We start from the raw sequence: 19,513 nt of genomic DNA on the forward strand, positions 1-19,513 counted from the left end.
TTTTCAAATTAAAAAAAAATCCTGATAGAATGCAACGAAGTGGGAATTCTCATATGTGATTGCCAGAAACATAAACTGGTTTTGCCTTTTTGAAAAGTCATTCAATTATACATATCAAGAGTCATCAAATTTCTTTTTGATATAATAATTCCACTTCTGGAATCAATCCAAAGGAGTAAATCTAAAATTGAATTGAAGTTCCCACCCCAAGATCTATATTTGCAAAATTATTTAAAATAGTAAAATGTTAAAAACAATCTGAATGCCTAAAAAAACAGAAAATGGTTAAAAGTTGTGGCTAAATATGCTCCAATTATCTTATAAAACCATTAAAAATATTTATAAAACTTAAATCATGACATTTAAACGTCATAGAATGTTGGAACAAGAGTTTATTCTAAGCCTATCTATAAGGCAAATATTATTATTACCATCTTCCAGAAAAGAAACTTGAGACTCAGGGTCCAAGTGTTAGTTGCTCGGTCATGTCTGACTCTTTGAGACTCCATGGACTGTAGCCCACCCGGCTCCTCTGTCCATGGAATTCTCCAGACAAGAATATTGGAGCAGGTTGCCATTTCCTTCTCCAGGAAATCTTTCTGACCCAGGGATGGAACCCAGGTCTCCTGCATTGCAGGTAGATGCTTTACTATCTGAGCAACCAAATGAATTACTCAAGTCAGGAGGGAGTAGAGGTAAATTTTAACTTAGTTTTCTCTGAATCATAATTGCCACATTAAACTGGTTCCTGTTGGGACATTTGGTCGAAAAAAAAAAAAAGTTAAAAATGAGTTCAAAACTATAAATGTAATGATCAAAGCAAAAACATCTACAATCTGCATTAAAAATAAAAAGGGTTGGCAGGAATTACAATGGGAAACATGATTTTTTTAAACCTTTCCATCTTTTGATATTTTCACAATTTTCTATAATGAATAAATAATTTTGAGATTTCAAATTAGAAGATATGTTGCTAAAATAGCTAGGTAAATGTAGATTGAACACTGTATCAATGTGTTCTGCATCTTTAAACTTTAGTATAAGTACTTCTATTCCATGGTAATCCTACAGTGAGACAATGTAAATCTGTTCAGTCTACAGGAAAAACAACTGAATAACATTTCAGGCGTACATTAGTCACCATCTCTGTTAAACTTAGGATAATCTTCTGAATTAGTGGCACAATTAGAACTGTACATAGTATTCTCCTTTGGTAAAATGGTCAATCTTAAAGAAGCATTAAATGTTAATTCTAAGTTATTACTCATAAGGGACCTTGTTAGTAGGTCACTATCAATGTATAATTAAGCTGGGTATTACTGGATTTGCTGCCTCTTTATCTCTGAATTTTGGAGAAGTTGTTGTTATATCAGTCAACCAATATCCTGGGTGTTCATTGGAGGGACTGATGCTAAAGCTGAAACTGCAATACTTTGGCCACCTCATGCGACGAGTTGACTCACTGGAAAAGACTCTAATGCTGGGAAAGGTTGGGGGCGGGAGGAGAAGGGGACGACGGAGAATGAGATGGCTGGATGGCATCACCGACTCTGTGGACATGAGTTTGAGTGAACTCCGGAAGTTGGTGAGGGACAGGGAGGCCTGGCGTGCTGTGATTCATGGGGTTGCGGAGAGTCGGACACGACTGAGCGACTGAACTGAACTGAACTGAAGTGAAGGCACAGGACTTCCCTAGTGGCTCAGATGGTAAAGAATCTGCCAGCAATGCAAGAGACCTGGTTTTGATCCCTGGAGAAGGGAATGGCTACCCACTCCAGTATTCTTGCCTGGAGAATTCCATGGACAGAGGAGCCTGGTGGGCTATAGTCCATAGGGTCACAAGGAATTGGACACAACTGAGCAACTAACACTTTCACTTTCACTTTAAGTGAAGGCACAAGACCCAGGTACTGTGGAGAAGAAAACGATGGGTTTGGGAGAGAAAAGATGCACAGAATAGTAATTCGAGGTGGCATTTAGTGAGTGCCCAAGGGGGCCCTCTGGGAGTGGAAAGTGTCTTTACTTTCCATGGGGGACAAACTTCTCAGGTGACATATTTCCTTGTTTTCTCTTCTTTTCCTGTTTGTCTTCTATCTCCCTCATCCTTTCCTCTTCTTTCCTCTTTCTCTCTCTCCCTCTCCTCCCTAAAATATATGATATATATATCATATATATATATGTTTGATCATATATATGTGATCATGCGCTCATAATATAAAGATGAGAGACGTCCCTGGTGGTCCAATGGTTGAAACACTGCTCTTCCAATGCAAGAGGCGTAAGTTTGATCCCTGGTTGGCTGCTGTGTAGTGCAGCCAAAAAATGAAATAAACAAAAAATATACATAAAGGTGAAAATATCCCCCAAAGATTCCTCAATTAGAGGAAAATGTGAGCAAATGGAGCCAGAAAGACCAGAGTGCCTAGATACTGGGGACCCTGAGAGGTCCTATTAAACTGGTCTCCTCCCACGAGGGCTCTTTGCCACCTCCCTCTGTCCAGAAACCTCCCCGTTATGAGCTTGAGTTCTTGCTTCAGTTGTAAGCAACCAAGACCAGCTCAATTAAAAGACATCAAGGATACCGTGCCCCTCACAAAATGAGTGGAGAAGCTGGGCAGCCGTGCCTGGGGCTTCAACTCTGTAGGCCACAGTGAGACTCTGCAGGATTTTGAGGAACGAAACATGTTTGTGCTCGAATGGGATTGACAACTTATTTCTGACTGAATAATAAAAATATTTCCAACAAAATTCTTTCCCAGATTTTGGAATGAAGAGGCTGCAAAGATAATTGGAAATATGTTGAAAAATTGAGATAGTAGACAAATTATTTATTAATAAGGCTCACAGAGTGATCATTTGCAAGGGCATTATTATTTTTTTAACAGTTTTTTAATTCTAAAAGTAACAATCATAAATTCCAAACATTTAGAAGATAAAATATATCCACAATCCCCAGTCTTCACAAAACTGCTTGCTTGGTTTTTTCACATTTTCTACTTATCTTCTTAGATAGATTCCAGGAAACAGAATTATTTGCTTAAAGGTTCACATTTGATTGAGACATATTGCCAAATTTGATAGCAGCAATGTCTAAAGTCCTATTAATACTTTCTTATATCCTAACTAGTGTTTTGATTTAAAAACTTTACTAATAAATGAAATTTTTTACTATTACAAATTTATGTTTTTGATTATTTGTGAGAACAGACATCTTTTAAAATTTGCTTACTAGTTGAATTTCTTTTGTGCATCCTAGTCAAGGCAGCAGGTAGGTTTTTGTCAGTGTTATGATTAGATCAACACATCAAGGTCTCAAACCTGCCATCAGTTGAAAGAGCAACGTACTGAGGAAAGTAACAGTAAAGATGGAGGAAAAGAAACACCCTTGTCATTTCCTTTCAAATCTATGAATACTTGTGAGGTCCTTACTCCAAGAATGTAGCTCATTAAAACATGAATACCAATTTTATAGGTTAGAACATATATTAAGAACCCTCTCCTGGAATTCTCATCTACTTGTCTAGTATCCTAAGTGCCTAACTTTATTGATTGGTTTGCGATGTGTTTATCTCCCTATTCCAAACTTCCCCAGCTGCCGTGGCCAGGATCCACAGTAACAGGCTGTAACAGAATATTTTGCATGCCCCAAGTATCTAATAAGCGTTTGGGAACTGGTTCTTACTGTAATTATCAGAATGAAAGGCACTCATAGGAAACGCATTGAATAAAGTAGTGTGCCATAAGCAGTAGAAGTTTACTGAACAAATTACTATGTGCATGCAGAATACACTCCAGAAGGAGTGTTTTATCTTCACATAAGAGACAAGGGCCTTTGTAGAGGTTTCATGAGTCAGGGCAACTGAGAAGATCCCTTTGAGTAGTATTATTAAAAACATCCATACAGATGAGTTTTCTGTTATTTTGCTATGTGTTAATTTTTTCAAAAGCCAAGAGTATTTATTCTGTTACTCATCCTAGACTTTATTTCAAAGGAAAAAATGCCCTCTGTCTGTAAGTAATTTATTAATATTTTGATTATTGATGCTTTTTGTAAAGGTTAAAACTGATACATCGTAAACACAGCAAACCTCTTCAGCTGAGACCTGAAAATCTCAAAATACATAAGATAATGAAGTAAATATAGTTGCAGGAAAATATGTCACTTATGCAGATTCTTTACTATCTGAGCCACCAGGGAAGCCCGTACATATTGTACAGCACTGTTAATTTTCTTATGTTGAATGGCAGCTTAATAGCTATTCAAACTGAATTAAAAGTGAACATTCCTTTTTTAGAAAATCAAATGTAAATATCACTGTATTTTATGATATATTCACAGTTTGTATATTAAATATTAAATCACCAGGGTGTCTGTGTCCTATCACTTCTACTACAAATATGTCAGTTTCTAATTAACAGAGAATTTTTCTTTCAATTTGCTTTTGAGTTTACAATATATATTTGACTTATTGAAAAAAATCTGTAATTCATTCCTTTGTCTAGTAAATATCTATAGCTTCTCTATAGTTTTTATGGTAAAATATGCATAACAAAATTTACTATTTGAATCATTTTTAAGTGCACAGTTCAGTGGCACTAAGGAAATTCATATTGTTGTGTAGCCATCACCATCATTCATTTCCCGGACTTTTTTCATCTTCCCAAACTGAAACTCTGTCCCCATTAAACACTAAGTCCCATTCCCCAGACCTTGACAACCACCATTCTGTCTCTATGAATCTGACTACTTTAGATATGACTCCATGAAGTAGAATATTTGTCCTTTTGCAACTAGCTGATTTCACTTAGTGTTAATGTCTCCAAGGTTCAACCTATGTGGTAGCATGTGCTGGAATTTCTTTCCTCTTTAAGGCTGAATACTACTCTGTTGTACACGTGTATCACATTTTGTTTATCCATTCATCCAGAGATGGACTCTTGGGTGGCTTCCATCTCTTGGCCATCGTGAAGAGTGCTGCCATGCATATGGGTGTACTGTTTCAGTTCAGTTCAGTTCAGTCACTCAGTCGTGTCCGACTCTTTGCGACCCCATGAATCACAGCATGCCAGGCCTCCCTGTCCATCACCAACTCCCGGAGTTCCCTCAAACTCATGTCCATCGAGTCGGTGATGCCATCCAGCCATCTCATTCTCTGTCGTTCCCTTCTCCTCTCGCCCCCCAATCCTTCCCAGCATCAGAGTCTTTTCCAGTGAGTCAACTCATCTCATGAGGTGGCCAAAGTATTTAGATTCTTTTAAAAATTAACAGAACAGTGCTGACTTTTAACAAGGCCATCCATACTGTATGTAAAACACAAGATGTCTTTGGCTGACACTTACTTAACCTCAGAATCTGGACCTTGGTGCAATATGAGAAGAAATTCATTTGTCAGTATGTGTCACCAAGGATTACACTGGGGATATATAAAGTCAGTCACTCTACACATAGACTATGTATAGTCAGTCTTTCAAATTATAGACAGCAATATATTTAAAGAGAGGACTCAAAACCATTAAAACTATTTCTTTTTCACCCAGTCTTGAGCTATTTGGTAGGAAGTCTAGTCACGTAAAGTTCAAAGGCAGTCCATTGAACATAGTCAATTTCAAATGAAGGTAAAGCTCTTATATCTGAAGCCTATAGAAAAAAGTATACTTCTGATAGAATTCTGGATAACTTAATGTAGAGTAAATCTCAAATAGTCTATTCCACCATATATTTGACATATTTGTCATAAAAGGTGCCAAAAAAGCAAGTTACAAAAGGAATCTGACTATTTGGTAGCCAAAGTTTATCAAAAATTTGTAGAGTTAAGAAAGGAAAGGGAAATACTGGACACACTACAGCTGTCAGAGAAAGCCTTTGCATGCAGGCTGGCCAGGATTTTAATCCGGGCTGCCAGATTTTCTAGGTGTTTGACTAGGCAAGACCCTTAATCTCTCTAAACCTCAGTTATTTTATCTATAAAATGATAACCGTAAAGTTTTTGCTTTATTGAGTAGTCTGGAGAACTACAGTGAGTCATAATGATAAGCATCAACTGGTGGCGGTGGTGGTGATTCAGTTCAGCTCAGTTCAGTCGCTCAGTCGTGTCCAACTCTTTGCAACCCCATGCATCGCAGCACGCCAGGCCTCCCTGTCCATCACCAGCTCCCGGAGTTTACCCAAACTCATGTCCATTTTGTCGGTGATGCCCTCCAGACATCTCATCCTCTGTTGTCCCCTTCTCCTCCTGCCCCCAATCCCTCCCAGCAATGATGAATATAAAGTAAATATTTTTAAAATTTGAAAATATTTAAAAATTTCCTGGGACACAAAAATCTAGGTATCAAATATTCATTCTAGATTGAGCTATATGTACATATAATTTATAATGTACATAATTGATCAAAATAAACATTACACATTCCTATGACTGTTAAACACAGTGAAATTTTTAACAGAAATAGATCTCTTAATGAGAAGAAAGAGCTTTTTACTCCCAGCAAGTTAATGGATCTATTAAGAATGATTATTTACGCATGGGGTCGCAAAGAGTGGACACGATTGAGCGACTGAACTGATACTGACACTGATTTCTTCCAAGAATGAGACAGGATTCAGCATCCCTATCATCCTTGTTTTGTGTTTTTATAGATTCAAGCGCTGAGTAAAGCTGAGGGTATAACGCATTAGAGGTTGGACTGTTCTCTCCCCAGATCTTCCCCTGCTGGTTTCGTTTCACTTTTCAGGTCTCAGCTCAAATGTGACCCTCCTCAAGGAGACCTCTCCTGATGGTGGGATCAAAAGTAGTCCTTCTGAACCCGATTACACGATCATCATCGCACCCATCACTCTCTGCAGGTGTCTTTTTCAGGGACTTCCCATTGCTCTTCTGGGCTAGAGTGTCAGTTCTTTTGCCAGGAACCTTGTCTGTCTTGGTGATGGCCTGGGACGCACTGTGCTATAAATGCTGTTGGATGAATGAATGATGTGCTTGTATGAAAGGATCACTCATTTACAGAGCAGCCACCAGTAAAGAAACCAGGCTCTTAGTTATCATCAAACCAAGGTCCTCCAAGCAACACAATGGAAGAGGAACCTCCTTGGGTGCTGGGAAGTCTAAGGTTGTATCCTGAGATTCACCTGCGGTATAAGTGATATTCCAGTCTAGCAACTAAAGTGTTAGTCCCTCAGTCGTGTCTAACTCTTTGAGACCCCATGGACTGTAGCCCACCAGGCTCCTCTGTCCATGGGATTCTTTCAGGCAAGAATACTGGAGTGGGTTGCCATTCCCTTCTCCAGGGAGCAATTAAACAGCTCAAAATAACAAAAGGGAAGTAAATACATAAGAGTAACTACAACCAGACAATCTGGGAGATTTCCTGTCTGGGATCCTACACATGGTTGGAAATGTGTGGAGACATTTTGGGTCAGTGTGGGGTGGGGAGAATGCCTACATTTAGTTGTCTCCCCGCCAGCATCAACAGTCCTGCAGTAATTGACATGAAGGACCATCCCTTGCTGGAAAACTGCTCCTTTGCCCCTCATCTTAGCTTCTAACACCCAGTGGCGCTTTCAAGCTAAGGCAGACCACGTGAGTCCCCATCCCTGTCTGAAGCCTCTTTTCTGAGATCAAGTTTTCAACAGAACCTTCTCTTCCCAAATGACCATCAGAAAGAAAGTCCACTGCATCTGGAGACAGCACAACCACAAGGAAGGTGCTGGGGGGAGGGAAAGAATGAATCTAGTTGATGGTGGAAAAGCCAGTCTAGCAGGTGATGGATTAAATAGATTTAATAGATTAAATTATTTAAAACAGCTGCTCCCTGTGCATTACAGTTTACCCTTTGTGAGCAATCATACAACCAAACAAGCAAGTACATTCCAACTCTGAGGCTCCCGAAATGTTCCCTGAAACACTCCCTTAGTCTAGTTTTAGTGCTTGTTTTTCCCTCTGATTAACCCAAACGGCCAGCTATTTTGTAAACTGTCTTCAGGACTGGATTTATTTTATATAGGCTTTGTGCTCTGTAAAGACACAAATTCTGGGAGTCCCCTAGTGGCCGAGTGGTTAGGATTTCAGGCTTTTACTGCTGTGGCAGCTTCCTACCCTGGTGAGGAACTGAGATCTCAAGCCAGAGGCACAAGTCAAAGGAAAAAAAAAAAGTGCAACATTGTTTTTGCTGAGCAGATTAGGCAGACCTGAGGGTGAAAAATATTAGTCTTCCCAGAATGTTTTCCTGTTACAAAAAATTTAACCTTGAGTTTAAGAAGTGCCCTATAGCATAAAGATTCAAGAATCTTGCTTGTCTATCTTTACTATCAATAAAATTGAGATGGGAGGAGGAAGAAAAAAGAAAAACCATCGATTTTACTGAACGGAAAGAAAGTGTTTAATATGTTTCATACAGAGCCCACATCTCATTCTTCCTAACCCCAGATGTGGCAACAAAAAATTTATTGAGCATCTACCATACCCTGAAGACACAGTTGACTCAAAAGACTGCTGTTGCCTGTACATGTATTAGTACCTTTTAAACGCATTATCAAATATTTTACACCTATCAGTGTTTATATTATAAATATTTCACTAATATTGAAAAATTTGGTATGCAAAACTGAAAAGGGCTGGCTGTCATTAACTTTAACTTAATCCATTTGCTCCAGCTGCTGGCCTTGAGTGAAGATGCGGGAAAATAGAAATGCAAATCACTTGCAAGAGTCCCCCTCAGTTGTAGGAAACATCTCAAAGAAATAGGGTTTTGTTTTTCGATTTCATGAACACGTGGAAATTGTTCCAGGCTTCCTTTGATCACAGAAAAGCGCGGTCGACCCCAAGTCTTTCCAACGAGAGTGGCTTTTCTCAGGCAATACACCAAGATACAGCTTTAGAATTTCTTTCGAGGCCAAGGGTTCTTCACTTTTAAAATGGAATACAAGCCACTGGGGAAGGCGACAGCGTTCTTAGCCCAAGGTCCCGCGAGCTCTCGGGACGCGACGGGCCGTTTCTCGCGGGATCGGGTGGGGCCTACGTCACTGAAGCGTCACAGGAAGAGGCGGAGTCTCGCGCTGTGGCGGGAAAAGAGATTCCTGGGAAGCGCTAGTAGACCGTGCCCGCCGCCGTCGGGTCCTCGCCGCCGCGCCCGCAACCAGCACTATGCCGGCCGCCGGCTCCGAGCCGCCACGCCCGCCGTCGCCGCCCGCAGTGCAGGAGCAGGGCGCCGAGCCGCGGCCGCCGCCGCCGCACGGGGAGCTGCAGTACCTGGGGCAGATCGAGCACATCCTCCGCTGCGGCTTCCGGAAGGATGACCGCACAGGCACCGGCACCCTGTCGGTGTTCGGGATGCAGGCGCGGTACAACCTGAGAGGTGAGGCGGCCGCGTCACGGGAGCGGGCGGGCCCGGTGCGCGCGGAACTGCGGTGGGGAGAGCGCTGCGGACAGGCCGGGCCCAGCGACGGGCATCTAGCCCTAACCTCTGCAGCCTGGGTAAGGGGAATGGTTTCGGCCCCGCTTTACAGACGCCGAAACTGGCTCGGACTCGAGACGTGAACTTGCATAAGGTCACACGGACTGGACGGACAGAGCTGGGAGGTAAAAACAGGCCCTCTGGCTCTTAATCACGCCGTTATGCTGTCTCCCCTAAGCCGGCTTGGCTCTGCAACGCTAGCCCCAGACTAGAGGGTGGGAGAGGATCTGCCCGGGCTTGACCAAGGCCGTGACTGTAGGCCCTCTTTTCCGCCACTACTCTTCCCTTCGCGTTGACTGTTCCGCTTTGTTTTTAAAAATTGGAGCTCAGATGACGTGGGCGGGGCCGCGGCGGGAGGAGACCGCCGGGAAGCAGGGGCGGGAACTTGGGGCTCGTGACAGCGAGCCAGCTTTCCTCCCTAATCTTGAAACAGAAACGCGAGAATCCGAGGAGTTCTTATTCACTTTTTTTTTGGGGGGGGGTACCGTGCCACAGGGCTTGCGAGCTCTTAGAACCTGGGCCACAGTAGCGAAAGTGGGGAGTCCTAACCACTGGACTTTTTGGGAATTCCCTTATTTGCTTCGCTGGTGGCTCAGTTGGTTAAGAATCCGCCTGCAATGCGGGAACCCTGGGTTCGATCCCTGGGTTGGAAAGATCCCCTGGAGAAAGGAACGGTTACTCAGTCCTGTATGCTGGCCTGGAGAATTTCATGGACCGTATATATAATCCATGGGGTCGCAAAGAGTCGGACACGACTGAGCGACTTTCACTTTCCTGGGGAGAAAGGTGTCTTGGAAATTGTTAGTGCCAGGCTCTCAGGGGACAAAGAGGTGGGATGGGGGTCGGCCTCAGACAGGCGTCTGTGAAACGGGTGCGGAGGGTGGTTGTCAGTGGGGAGACCAGCTGTTGAAGGAGGTGCACCCAGGTCAGGGCAGAAACCCTCTGCCACATACCCATGCAGAGACTGGAAAATCCGGAGCTGCTGTGACCAGATTGGCTTGGACAGCTTGGGGAGTTTTGTCTTGAGTAGAGGGATCCACCTTCCTGCAGCTCCTGCGTGGTAGCCTCCCATGAGCCACAGACCTCATTTTCACTCCAGCGCCTCTGCTTAGACTTGGGCGCTGTTGATTATCTTCGCCTATCTTCAGCTTGCCCATGTGATCAAAATGGAGGAAATGATCCCCCAAATGGAGGGAATGTAGGTGCTTGAAGACTCTGCCCTTGTTACATGAGTATCACCTGTACAGTCGGCTGAATAGGTACTGAATTTGAGATAAGCTTTTACATTTTTCTCAGCTGTTTGATGCAGACTTACCACCTCCTGGTGCCTGTAAAATGGAGATCATAATGGAGCCTCAAGCAGGATTGTATTGAGAATCACATAGGATTGTGCATATCAGGTGTTTAAACAGTTAACTATTTTTAGTTCAGTTAAAAAATAAAGGTTGGGGGCTTCCCTGGGGAGCGCCATGGTTAAGACATCATACACTACAGGGGGCATGGGGTTCAAGCTGTTACAGGGGGAACTAGGATCCCACATACCAAATGGATAACCAACAGGGATCTCTTATATAACACATGGAACTATGCTCAATGTTACGGAGCAGCCTGGATGGGAGGGGAGGTTGGGGAGAATGGACATGTGTATGTCTGAATCTCTTTGCTGTTCATCTGAAACTATGATAACATTGTTCATCGGCTATATCCCAATACAAAATAAAAAGTTCAAAAAAAAGGAAACAGAAAAGTTTTTAAAATATATAAATAAAGGTTAATTTTCTTTGCAAATATTTAAGAACTAAGAGAGTCCCTTGGACTTCAAGGAGATCCAACCAGTCCATCCTAAAGGAGATCAGTCCTGGGTTTTCATTGAAAGGACTAATGTTGAAGCTGAAACTCCAATACTTTGGCCACCTGATGCAAAGAGCTGACTCATTTGAAAAGACCCTGGTGCTGGGAAAGATTGAGGGCAGCAGGAAAAGGGGACAACAGAGGATGAGATGGTTGGATGGCATCACCAACTCGATGGACATGGGTTTGGGTGAACTCTGGGAGTTGGTGATGGACAGGGAGGCCTGGTGTGCTGTGGTTCATGGGGTCGCAAAGAGTCGGACACGACTGAGTGACTGAACTGAATTGATTCAATTTTAGCCAGGGCAATATCTGCTATTACCTGGTGGTGAGCCTGTTCTTCCTGGCAGGATAATCGTGCAATAGGAGCCTTCAGGCTGTGTCCTAGGGCACATTCTGTGTGTTGTCTTCACACCTCTGGGAAGGGTTTGCACTGACTGGGTAGTGGCTGCTGGCTCTTTCCCTGTCCACATGGGCCTCCCCGCCCCATATCTCTATGTGAAATTCCTGTGTCTGGTGGTCAAGGGGCGCAGGAGGGTGATCTCACCTGAAGTGTGTCACTGACTTGGGGCTGCAGCCTTGGGAACCCCACTCTGATTCGGGGGTGCCCGTGTGGCAGAAGTCACAGGTTTCCAACTCCTTTGCAGTCACTTCCCAGGCCTTCTGTCCTGGGGCATGTCCTCTCTTTTTACAGAAAAAGTTGGATGGCATGTTCTGTCTTCTCATCTTGAAATTACATGGCAAACTGTTTTCCAGATGAATTTCCTCTGCTGACAACCAAACGTGTTTTCTGGAAAGGTGTTTTGGAGGAGTTGCTGTGGTTTATCAAGGTAAAGAAGTTGCTGCTATTGGAAGTCAATAATCTGTTGTCAGTACAGCACCAGCGAAATCCTTTTAAAAGCGCATCATGTCACTCCTTGGCCTAAAGTCCTTAGTGGCTCCTGTTTTATTCAAGGTCCTTATAGTCCTGTCTCAGCTCTGGCCTCAGCCAGAGTCACGCTCGCTCTGCTCCTCTCACCCTGGCCTCCTTGCTGATTTTTGAGCACACCAGGACGTCCCCATTTGGGGCTGGGTACTCGCCGTTCCTGCTCCCTGGAATCCCCACCCCTGTGTAGCACCCTCACCTTAAGTTCTCTACTCAGTGAGTTTCCCCTGCCTCCGATGTAAAACCGTGATCACCCCTACCCCTCCTTTGTTTTTTCTCTAGATAAGCCTCATATATAAGGTCTTCCCCCTTTACCCCCTTCAAGGGAGAAGGCAGACAAATGAATAAAATACTATCATTTTAAAAATATTTATTTAAAATAAAAATTTTTTGACATTTAGAAAAGTACTATAAGCTCCATGAGGGCAGAGAATTTCTCTTGTCTGCGTCTCCTGGAACCCGGCCTGCCGCACAGTAGGCACTCACGGGGATTGCTCACTGAATACAGATCCCAGCAGTGCTCTCCTGGGGGGTGAGTCAGAAGAGGCTCTTGAGTAATAAGCTGAGCATGGTGATGGTGGGCAGCGGCCACACCTGGGTCTCCCCTTCATCTCTTCTTCATCTCACTGGTCTGAGGCTCTGGCCAACACTGCTCACAGGGTGCCTAAAGAGATGGGCTCTCTTCTGGGCTGGGCTCGAGGTTGGGCTTCCTTCAGTGGCTTGTATTGTCTTGGGCCAAAGCAGGCCAAAGACCTCAACGCATTTTAGAAAAGGTTTAGGTTTGGATACAGATCTCAGAAGAGGATGTTTGCAGACTAGTTAGAGCCCAGGCTGAATGGATGGGGAGGGAGACTTTTGAAGCAACATGAGTGATCAAGAAATGAGTCATTGGAAGTGAAAATAATTAGTACGGACTCAACGACAGAAAGGGAGGAACTGGGATGCTCAAAAATAGAGGTCATGCACTTGTTTGATCATAAAGCTGTAGTGCAGGATTTCAGTGAGTCCTCACCAGGAAGACAGCAGACCCGCCTCTGATAGTCACTCCATGGGTGACTCAAGATAGAGGAGTTGATGTACCTACACTTCAGCTGGGGTCTTTGGGCGAGATGGGGAGATGCAGTCTGTTCCTTGGTTCGTATCTGTTGAGTGCCAAGCGTTTGCCTGTATTATCTACTCCTCCCAGTAATGTGGGTGGTGATTGCTACTACTGTGCTCTTTCTTGGGTGCAGATGCTGAGGCTGGAGGGGTCAGGGAACTGGTCAGAGGAGAAGCAAGGAGATGGCAGGCCTAGCGCCCAGGTATGTGGCCTCACTGCCTGCTTGTAACCATTACAGCACATCCTAGCCAGAGGCCAAATGGGGTCTTGACCTGGATGCACCATCAGGATACATGGGCCAACTCTAATGAGATGAAATACATAAGAGGAACATAAAGCTTATACTCGGCACTAAAAAAAGACAAGAACCCACACCTTAACTTTCCAAGTACAGGTTGTTGATAAACATAACTTGATAGTGGTACTTGTAAAGATATATGACTGACATATTTGACAGAAAAGCTGATACTGATCAGGCCTATCAGTGGAAACATCCTATATAACAGGTCTAAGATACACCAAACACATTGTGAGTGTGGAGTAGATTCATTCTGGGGTGTTAAACTTAGTCACAAGACATATTTAGTTAAGAAACAGGACTGTTAGATGGGAGCAGTGGAAGGACTTGGAGATGTTTAGAAGTCTTGGTTGAGGAGAACAGGAAAAAAGATTTGAGGGAGTAATTGCAAAGAAGGATCAGACTGTCCCAGGGGTCTTTGGAAAGCCTGGGCTGGTACCAGCCTTCCTAGTGATGGGGCGCATCAGGTACTGCCCCTGTCTGTCAGCACAGGCCCACTTGTGGGCTTGGAATTCACTGGATGCCACGTCTCTTACAGGGATCCACCAACGCTAAGGAACTGTCTTCCAAGGGAGTGAAAATTTGGGATGCCAACGGGTCCCGAGACTTCTTGGACAGCTTGGGCTTCTCCAACAGAGCTGAAGGGGATTTAGGCCCAGTTTATGGCTTCCAGTGGAGGCATTTTGGGGCTGAATACAAAGATATGGATTCAGGTGAGGAGCTGGAGGGGGGGCCTTGGATTTCCTCAGTGCCTCTTACAGCCTGGGTTTGTTAATGTGGCTGCAAGTGAAGCCTGGGGGATAGGAAGCTGATGATGGGGAAATGGATATATAACTTGGACCTTGTGAGGGGCTGCTTCGGATCTAGGGGGAGGGTTGGGTCACACACCAGGAGATGAGCACTTGTGGGTCTGGGCACCTTCCATACCTTGTTCATCAGCAGACAGTGACCTGGTGGGTCTGTGTTGGAGGGAGGTTGGAAGTTCATCTGGGGATGAGTCCCAGGGACTGACTGCCCTATGGTCACCTTGATCTTCCTTTCCAAGACCGAACCACCCAGCACACTGCTGGTGGCGCTGATGTGACAGCACCCATCTTGATCGCCCTCTCCTCCCCACCCTGCTGGGGTGGAGATGAAACATCTCACTCCTGGACACCCACCCTCCTCTGTCACTTGGTGGCACCACTTCTCACACAAATTATCGTTGGGAAACCCCACAGCACTTAACAGATTTCCCCAGCTTTGCAAATTTGTGTGCAGTTTCAGCCCATGGCAATTTATGTAGTCATCAGCACAATCAAGATACAAAACTGTTCCATTACAGGTCATCTTTTTAAAAATCTTTTCTGGAACTGTGATAGTGACAGGGCTTTCTTTCCCCAAAGTAAGAACTCCTGGACTCAAGCATAGTCTGACTCCAGCAAACAGACATTTAACCATAGAGATGGGAGGCTTTGCACTTCTCAGCTTCCAGTTCAGTCCAAAAGGAGGCAAGTTCAGAGACCAGACATGGGAGAAAAGTACAGGGTGGTATATAATAGAGAGGTTTCCTGATGTTTACAGGTCAGTAGCTGTTTAGCTGTTAAATTGTAATTTTTGGTGGGAGTGTTGGAAGACTAGTATCTAGATGACAAAAAGGAATCATCATCGGTTGTTGGACCACGTAGGGTAGGAAACATTCTACTGCAGATCCAGCCCTGCCTGGCAGTGAAATGGGACAAGAATCGTTGATGGTACAGACATGATGTCCCATAGGGACCACTGGAAGAAACTGATTGTTGAGGATGAAGGAGGTTTAGTGATAGGAGAAGGGGGAGGAGGGACACCGTGGCCAAGTATTTAAAAGTCTCTTAAGTAGTGGGAAAATAGACATATGGCTCCAGAGGACAGACCTAGGAGCCCAGACTCAACATAACCCAGCAAAGTATGAGACATCACTACTGTTCACTGGATATTGTGTGACTGGGCCGGCAGGGCCTTGGGGGGAGGACAGTGTGCTCGGTGACCTGGGCCCCTCTCCCGGGATGCCGTGGTTCACATGTGTGGTGGTCTCTTGTTTTTGCCAATTCTGCAGATTATTCAGGTCAAGGAGTAGATCAACTGCAAAAAGTGATCGACACAATCAAAACCAACCCTAACGACAGAAGAATCATCCTGTGTGCTTGGAATCCAAAAGGTTAATGGCACCCTAGTCATCCTCCCGTGTCCTAACTGAGCCTTGAGCAGAGGAACCGGGTCGGAGGTGGTCCTGGGAACTGTCCCCGGCTGCACAGCTGCTCGTGTGACCCTGGCCATGTCCCATGTGGCCCCATTTTTACCTTCAGAGAGCTAGCTTGGGCCCAGATGAAATTAATTTGTTTTTACGGGCTTTAATTATAAAAATATCCATGAAAATTTAACATTTTAAATTGGGACAGTTGGAATTTCTGATCGCCTCCACCTTACTGTTATGAACCTTTTAAACAATTGTAAAATTAAGCTCTCCTGAAGTGTAGTAAATAGCCTGAGTGGAATTTTTGCATTAACGATAGCAATTTGAGTACAGGAGGGTGTGCCTGAGTCACCAGTCTCATGGTCCCTGCAAATGAACTTATTCCCCCTGTACTTGTGGCTTGGTGCCACGGAGGTGGGCCAAGTGATTCATTTCAGCTCGGATGAGAGCGGGTGGCTTCAGCAGTCCTTGTACACCCACAGAGGCCTCACGGTAATGGACAGGTATCCGTCGTCGGCCTTATGCCATACCTGGGGTGGGAATGGTTCATGGGGGTCACTGGCCCAGTGGCTCTTCTCATCATCTCTGCTCTAAGAGCTGGCTTCTGCTGCTTTTTGCTGTGCTTAGAGTTGTGTTCCTTAAAAACCACGTCCTCTCCTGACTTTCCCGTGTGTTGGCCCCTCAGATCTCCCTCTCATGGCCCTCCCCCCGTGCCATGCCCTCTGCCAGTTCTACGTGGTGAATGGGGAGCTGTCCTGCCAGTTGTACCAACGGTCGGGAGACATGGGCCTGGGTGTGCCCTTCAACATTGCCAGCTACGCCCTGCTCACCTACATGATCGCACACATCACGGACCTGAAGGTAGGCTGCTCTGGGTCGGGTGGAGGGGGGACCAGCCTAGAACACTGGGCTGTGAGGTCCTGTCACGTGGGAGAACTGATGGCTGAGAATTCCGGCTCTTTATAGTCTTTAGATGCGATCTGTGTAAATGAATGAACTGCTCACTCTGGCTTGCCTGGAGCAGTTAATATGACTTTGGATCAACTTTTCTCAAAAGCGATACTGGTTAAATTTCCTTGTGAAGAGCTTTGGGATGTCTGCATGCTTACATGTTGACAGTTTCGATTTCTTCTGTGGTGTTTAGCCAGGTGACTTCGTACACACTCTGGGAGATGCACACATTTACCTGAATCACATCGAGCCGCTGAAAACTCAGGTAAGAAATGTACCTGTCACGCTATGGGGTCTGGTACCTTCTCTTGAGACCTTGTCCATATGGGAGGCGTCCCTCCTGTAATAGATGTTCTCCTCCAGGCTCTGATGGGGCTTAGAGGAAAGGCTTCCAGGTTTGTGGATGGTGGTGGACAGGCAGGGACCACACAGGTGGGCCTCAGTGGCCACACACACCAACCGTGGCAGGTGCTGTGAGGTACTGCACGTGTGTATCTTCTTTCCCATCATGGTTTGTCCTAGGATATTGAATATAGTTCCAGTGCTATACAGTAGGTTCATTTACCCGTTTTATGTATACCAGTTTGTACCTGCTAACCCCAGCCCTCCACTCCCTTCCCCCTTGGAAACCACCAGTCTGTTCTCTGTCCATGATACTGTTTCTGTTTCAGGGATAGGTTCATTTGTATCATGTTAGATCCCACACTTACGTGACGTCCTGTGGTATTTGTGCTTCTGACTTTGCCTACATGTAGCTGCTAATGGCATTTCATTCTTGCTGAGTAGTAGTCCATTGTGTGTGTGTGTGTGTACACGCGTGTGCAGATATATACCTAAGTGCGTGTGTGTACATGTGTGTGCAGATATGTACATGTACACAAGCCTGATATTTATCCGGTCGTCGATGGATATTTAAGTTGTTTCCTTGTCTTTGCTATTGTGAGTAGTGCTGCTATGAATACAGGGGTGCATGTATCCTTGAATTATAGTTTTGTCTAGATACATGCCCAGGAGTGGAATTGCTGGGTCATATGGTAATTCTGTTTTTGGTTTCCTGAGGAACTTTTCATACTGTTTTCACTAGTGGCTGCATCTGTTTACATTCCCACCACTAGTATAGGAAGACTCCCTTTTCTCCACACCCTCTCCAGCATTTGTTATACTCTTTAATGATGGCCATTTTGACTGGTGTGAGAAGGTACCTAATTGTGTCTTTGATTTGCATTTCTATAATTAGTGATGTTGAATATTGTTTCATGTGCCTGTGGGCCATCTGTGTATCTTCTTTGGAGAACTGTCTCTTTAGGTCATCTGCCCATTTAGAAATTGGGTTTTTCTTGTTGTTGAGTGTATTACAGAGCTGTTTGTGTATTCTGGAAATTAAGCCGTTGTCAGTTGCATTGTTTACAAATATTTTCTGTAGATTGTCTTTTAGTTTTATGGTTTCCTTTTGCACATCTTACAAGCTGTGCAAAAACTTGTAAGTTAGATTAGGTCCCCTTTGTTTTATTTCTATTGCTTTGGGAGACTGACCTAAGAAAACGTTGGTATGATTTATATCAGAATGTTTTACCTGTGTTTTCTTCTGGGAGTTTTATGGTGTTGTCTTATTAAGCCTTTAAGCCAGTTTCTTTTCAACAAAGGATGATTTAAGTGGCAATTTAAAAAAAGGAGTGTCTGTGCTTAATGAACTCTGAAGGAAAAAAAACTTGAACCAGAAACCTTTCAGCCCCTTCTGGTTAGATCTGGGAGAGGGTGGTCCCAGGGTTCATCTGGATACTCCGGTCGTGCTGACAGAGGAGGAGGGCATGCCCTGTGTCCACGTCCTCATTGCTGCTGTCTGTCCAGCCCAGGAGTCCTGGCTTCATCCCTGTTAGTTGTCAACATGTGTCCTCTTGCCTTGTCCTTTCTGCCAGGGGCAGTTGGGCTAGGGATCATGGGACTCAAGTAAACATCCTGTAACTACTTCTTAAAGTAAAAAACCGTGCCCTGTTTTTAACAAATTTAAGAACTTACAGCCAGTGAACCACCAAGGCTCCTGACACCATGTGGTCCACTGATGACCCTTCACTCTCCACGGGGGTGAGAGAATGGGTCAGCAGCCTTGAGTAACAAGGGACGAGGTATCTTCGGTACTCCACCCCTGCACCGTAATACTTTCCTGGGAAAATTCTGTGATTTGCTTCTTGAAGGGACATGGGGAGCAAAAATTAAAGCAGGGCGTATGGATCTGGGAAAATAATGGTCTTATGTTGTTTTTAGGTTCAGCGAGAACCAAGGCCTTTCCCCAAGCTCAAAATCCTTCGAAAAGTTGAGACAATCGATGACTTCAAGGCTGAAGACTTTCAGATAGAAGGCTACAATCCTCACCCGACTATTAAAATGGAAATGGCTGTCTAGAGTGCTTTTAAAGGCGTTGTTTGAAGGATATTTACACCCAGGTAAAAGTTCACTTGGCTCTAAAGGCGAAGGATCTAGGTCAAAACCTGTTAGTGATCTATTGGTTATTATCCATTAACTTTTAAGAATGTTGCCACTGGCAAATAAGAGCTGTGCTGTTCTCTTAGTAATAAAAGGCCTTGGGTTTGGGTGACTCACTGAGGGTGTCTGTACATGCAGTTATTTTGAATAAAGACAGGAAAGAGAATTTATATATATTAATTCAAATTTCATAGTGTTTTTAGGAAAATGGTCAGTGCATTTCACGAATTATATAGAACTATTTCC

General features: G+C 44.3%; 1 protein-coding gene across 1 annotated transcript; it reads left to right on the forward strand.

The window, feature by feature from the left end:
- Positions 1 to 9,017: 9,017 nt before the first annotated feature.
- TYMS (thymidylate synthetase) lies at positions 9,018 to 19,511 on the forward strand. The gene is made up of 7 exons (XM_055417127.2): positions 9,018 to 9,351; positions 12,058 to 12,131; positions 14,162 to 14,336; positions 15,698 to 15,799; positions 16,521 to 16,696; positions 16,980 to 17,051; positions 19,049 to 19,511. Exons 1-7 carry the CDS (start codon positions 9,141 to 9,143, stop codon positions 19,184 to 19,186), a joined length of 948 nt encoding a protein of 315 aa, XP_055273102.2. The 5' UTR covers positions 9,018 to 9,140; the 3' UTR covers positions 19,187 to 19,511.
- The last annotated feature ends 2 nt before the right edge of the window (positions 19,512 to 19,513 follow it).

This window comes from Moschus berezovskii, chromosome 28 (genome assembly GCF_049115385.1).
Source record: "Moschus berezovskii isolate FMDL1 chromosome 28, NW_MosBer_1.0, whole genome shotgun sequence".
NCBI classification, from domain to species: Eukaryota; Metazoa; Chordata; class Mammalia; order Artiodactyla; family Moschidae; genus Moschus; species Moschus berezovskii.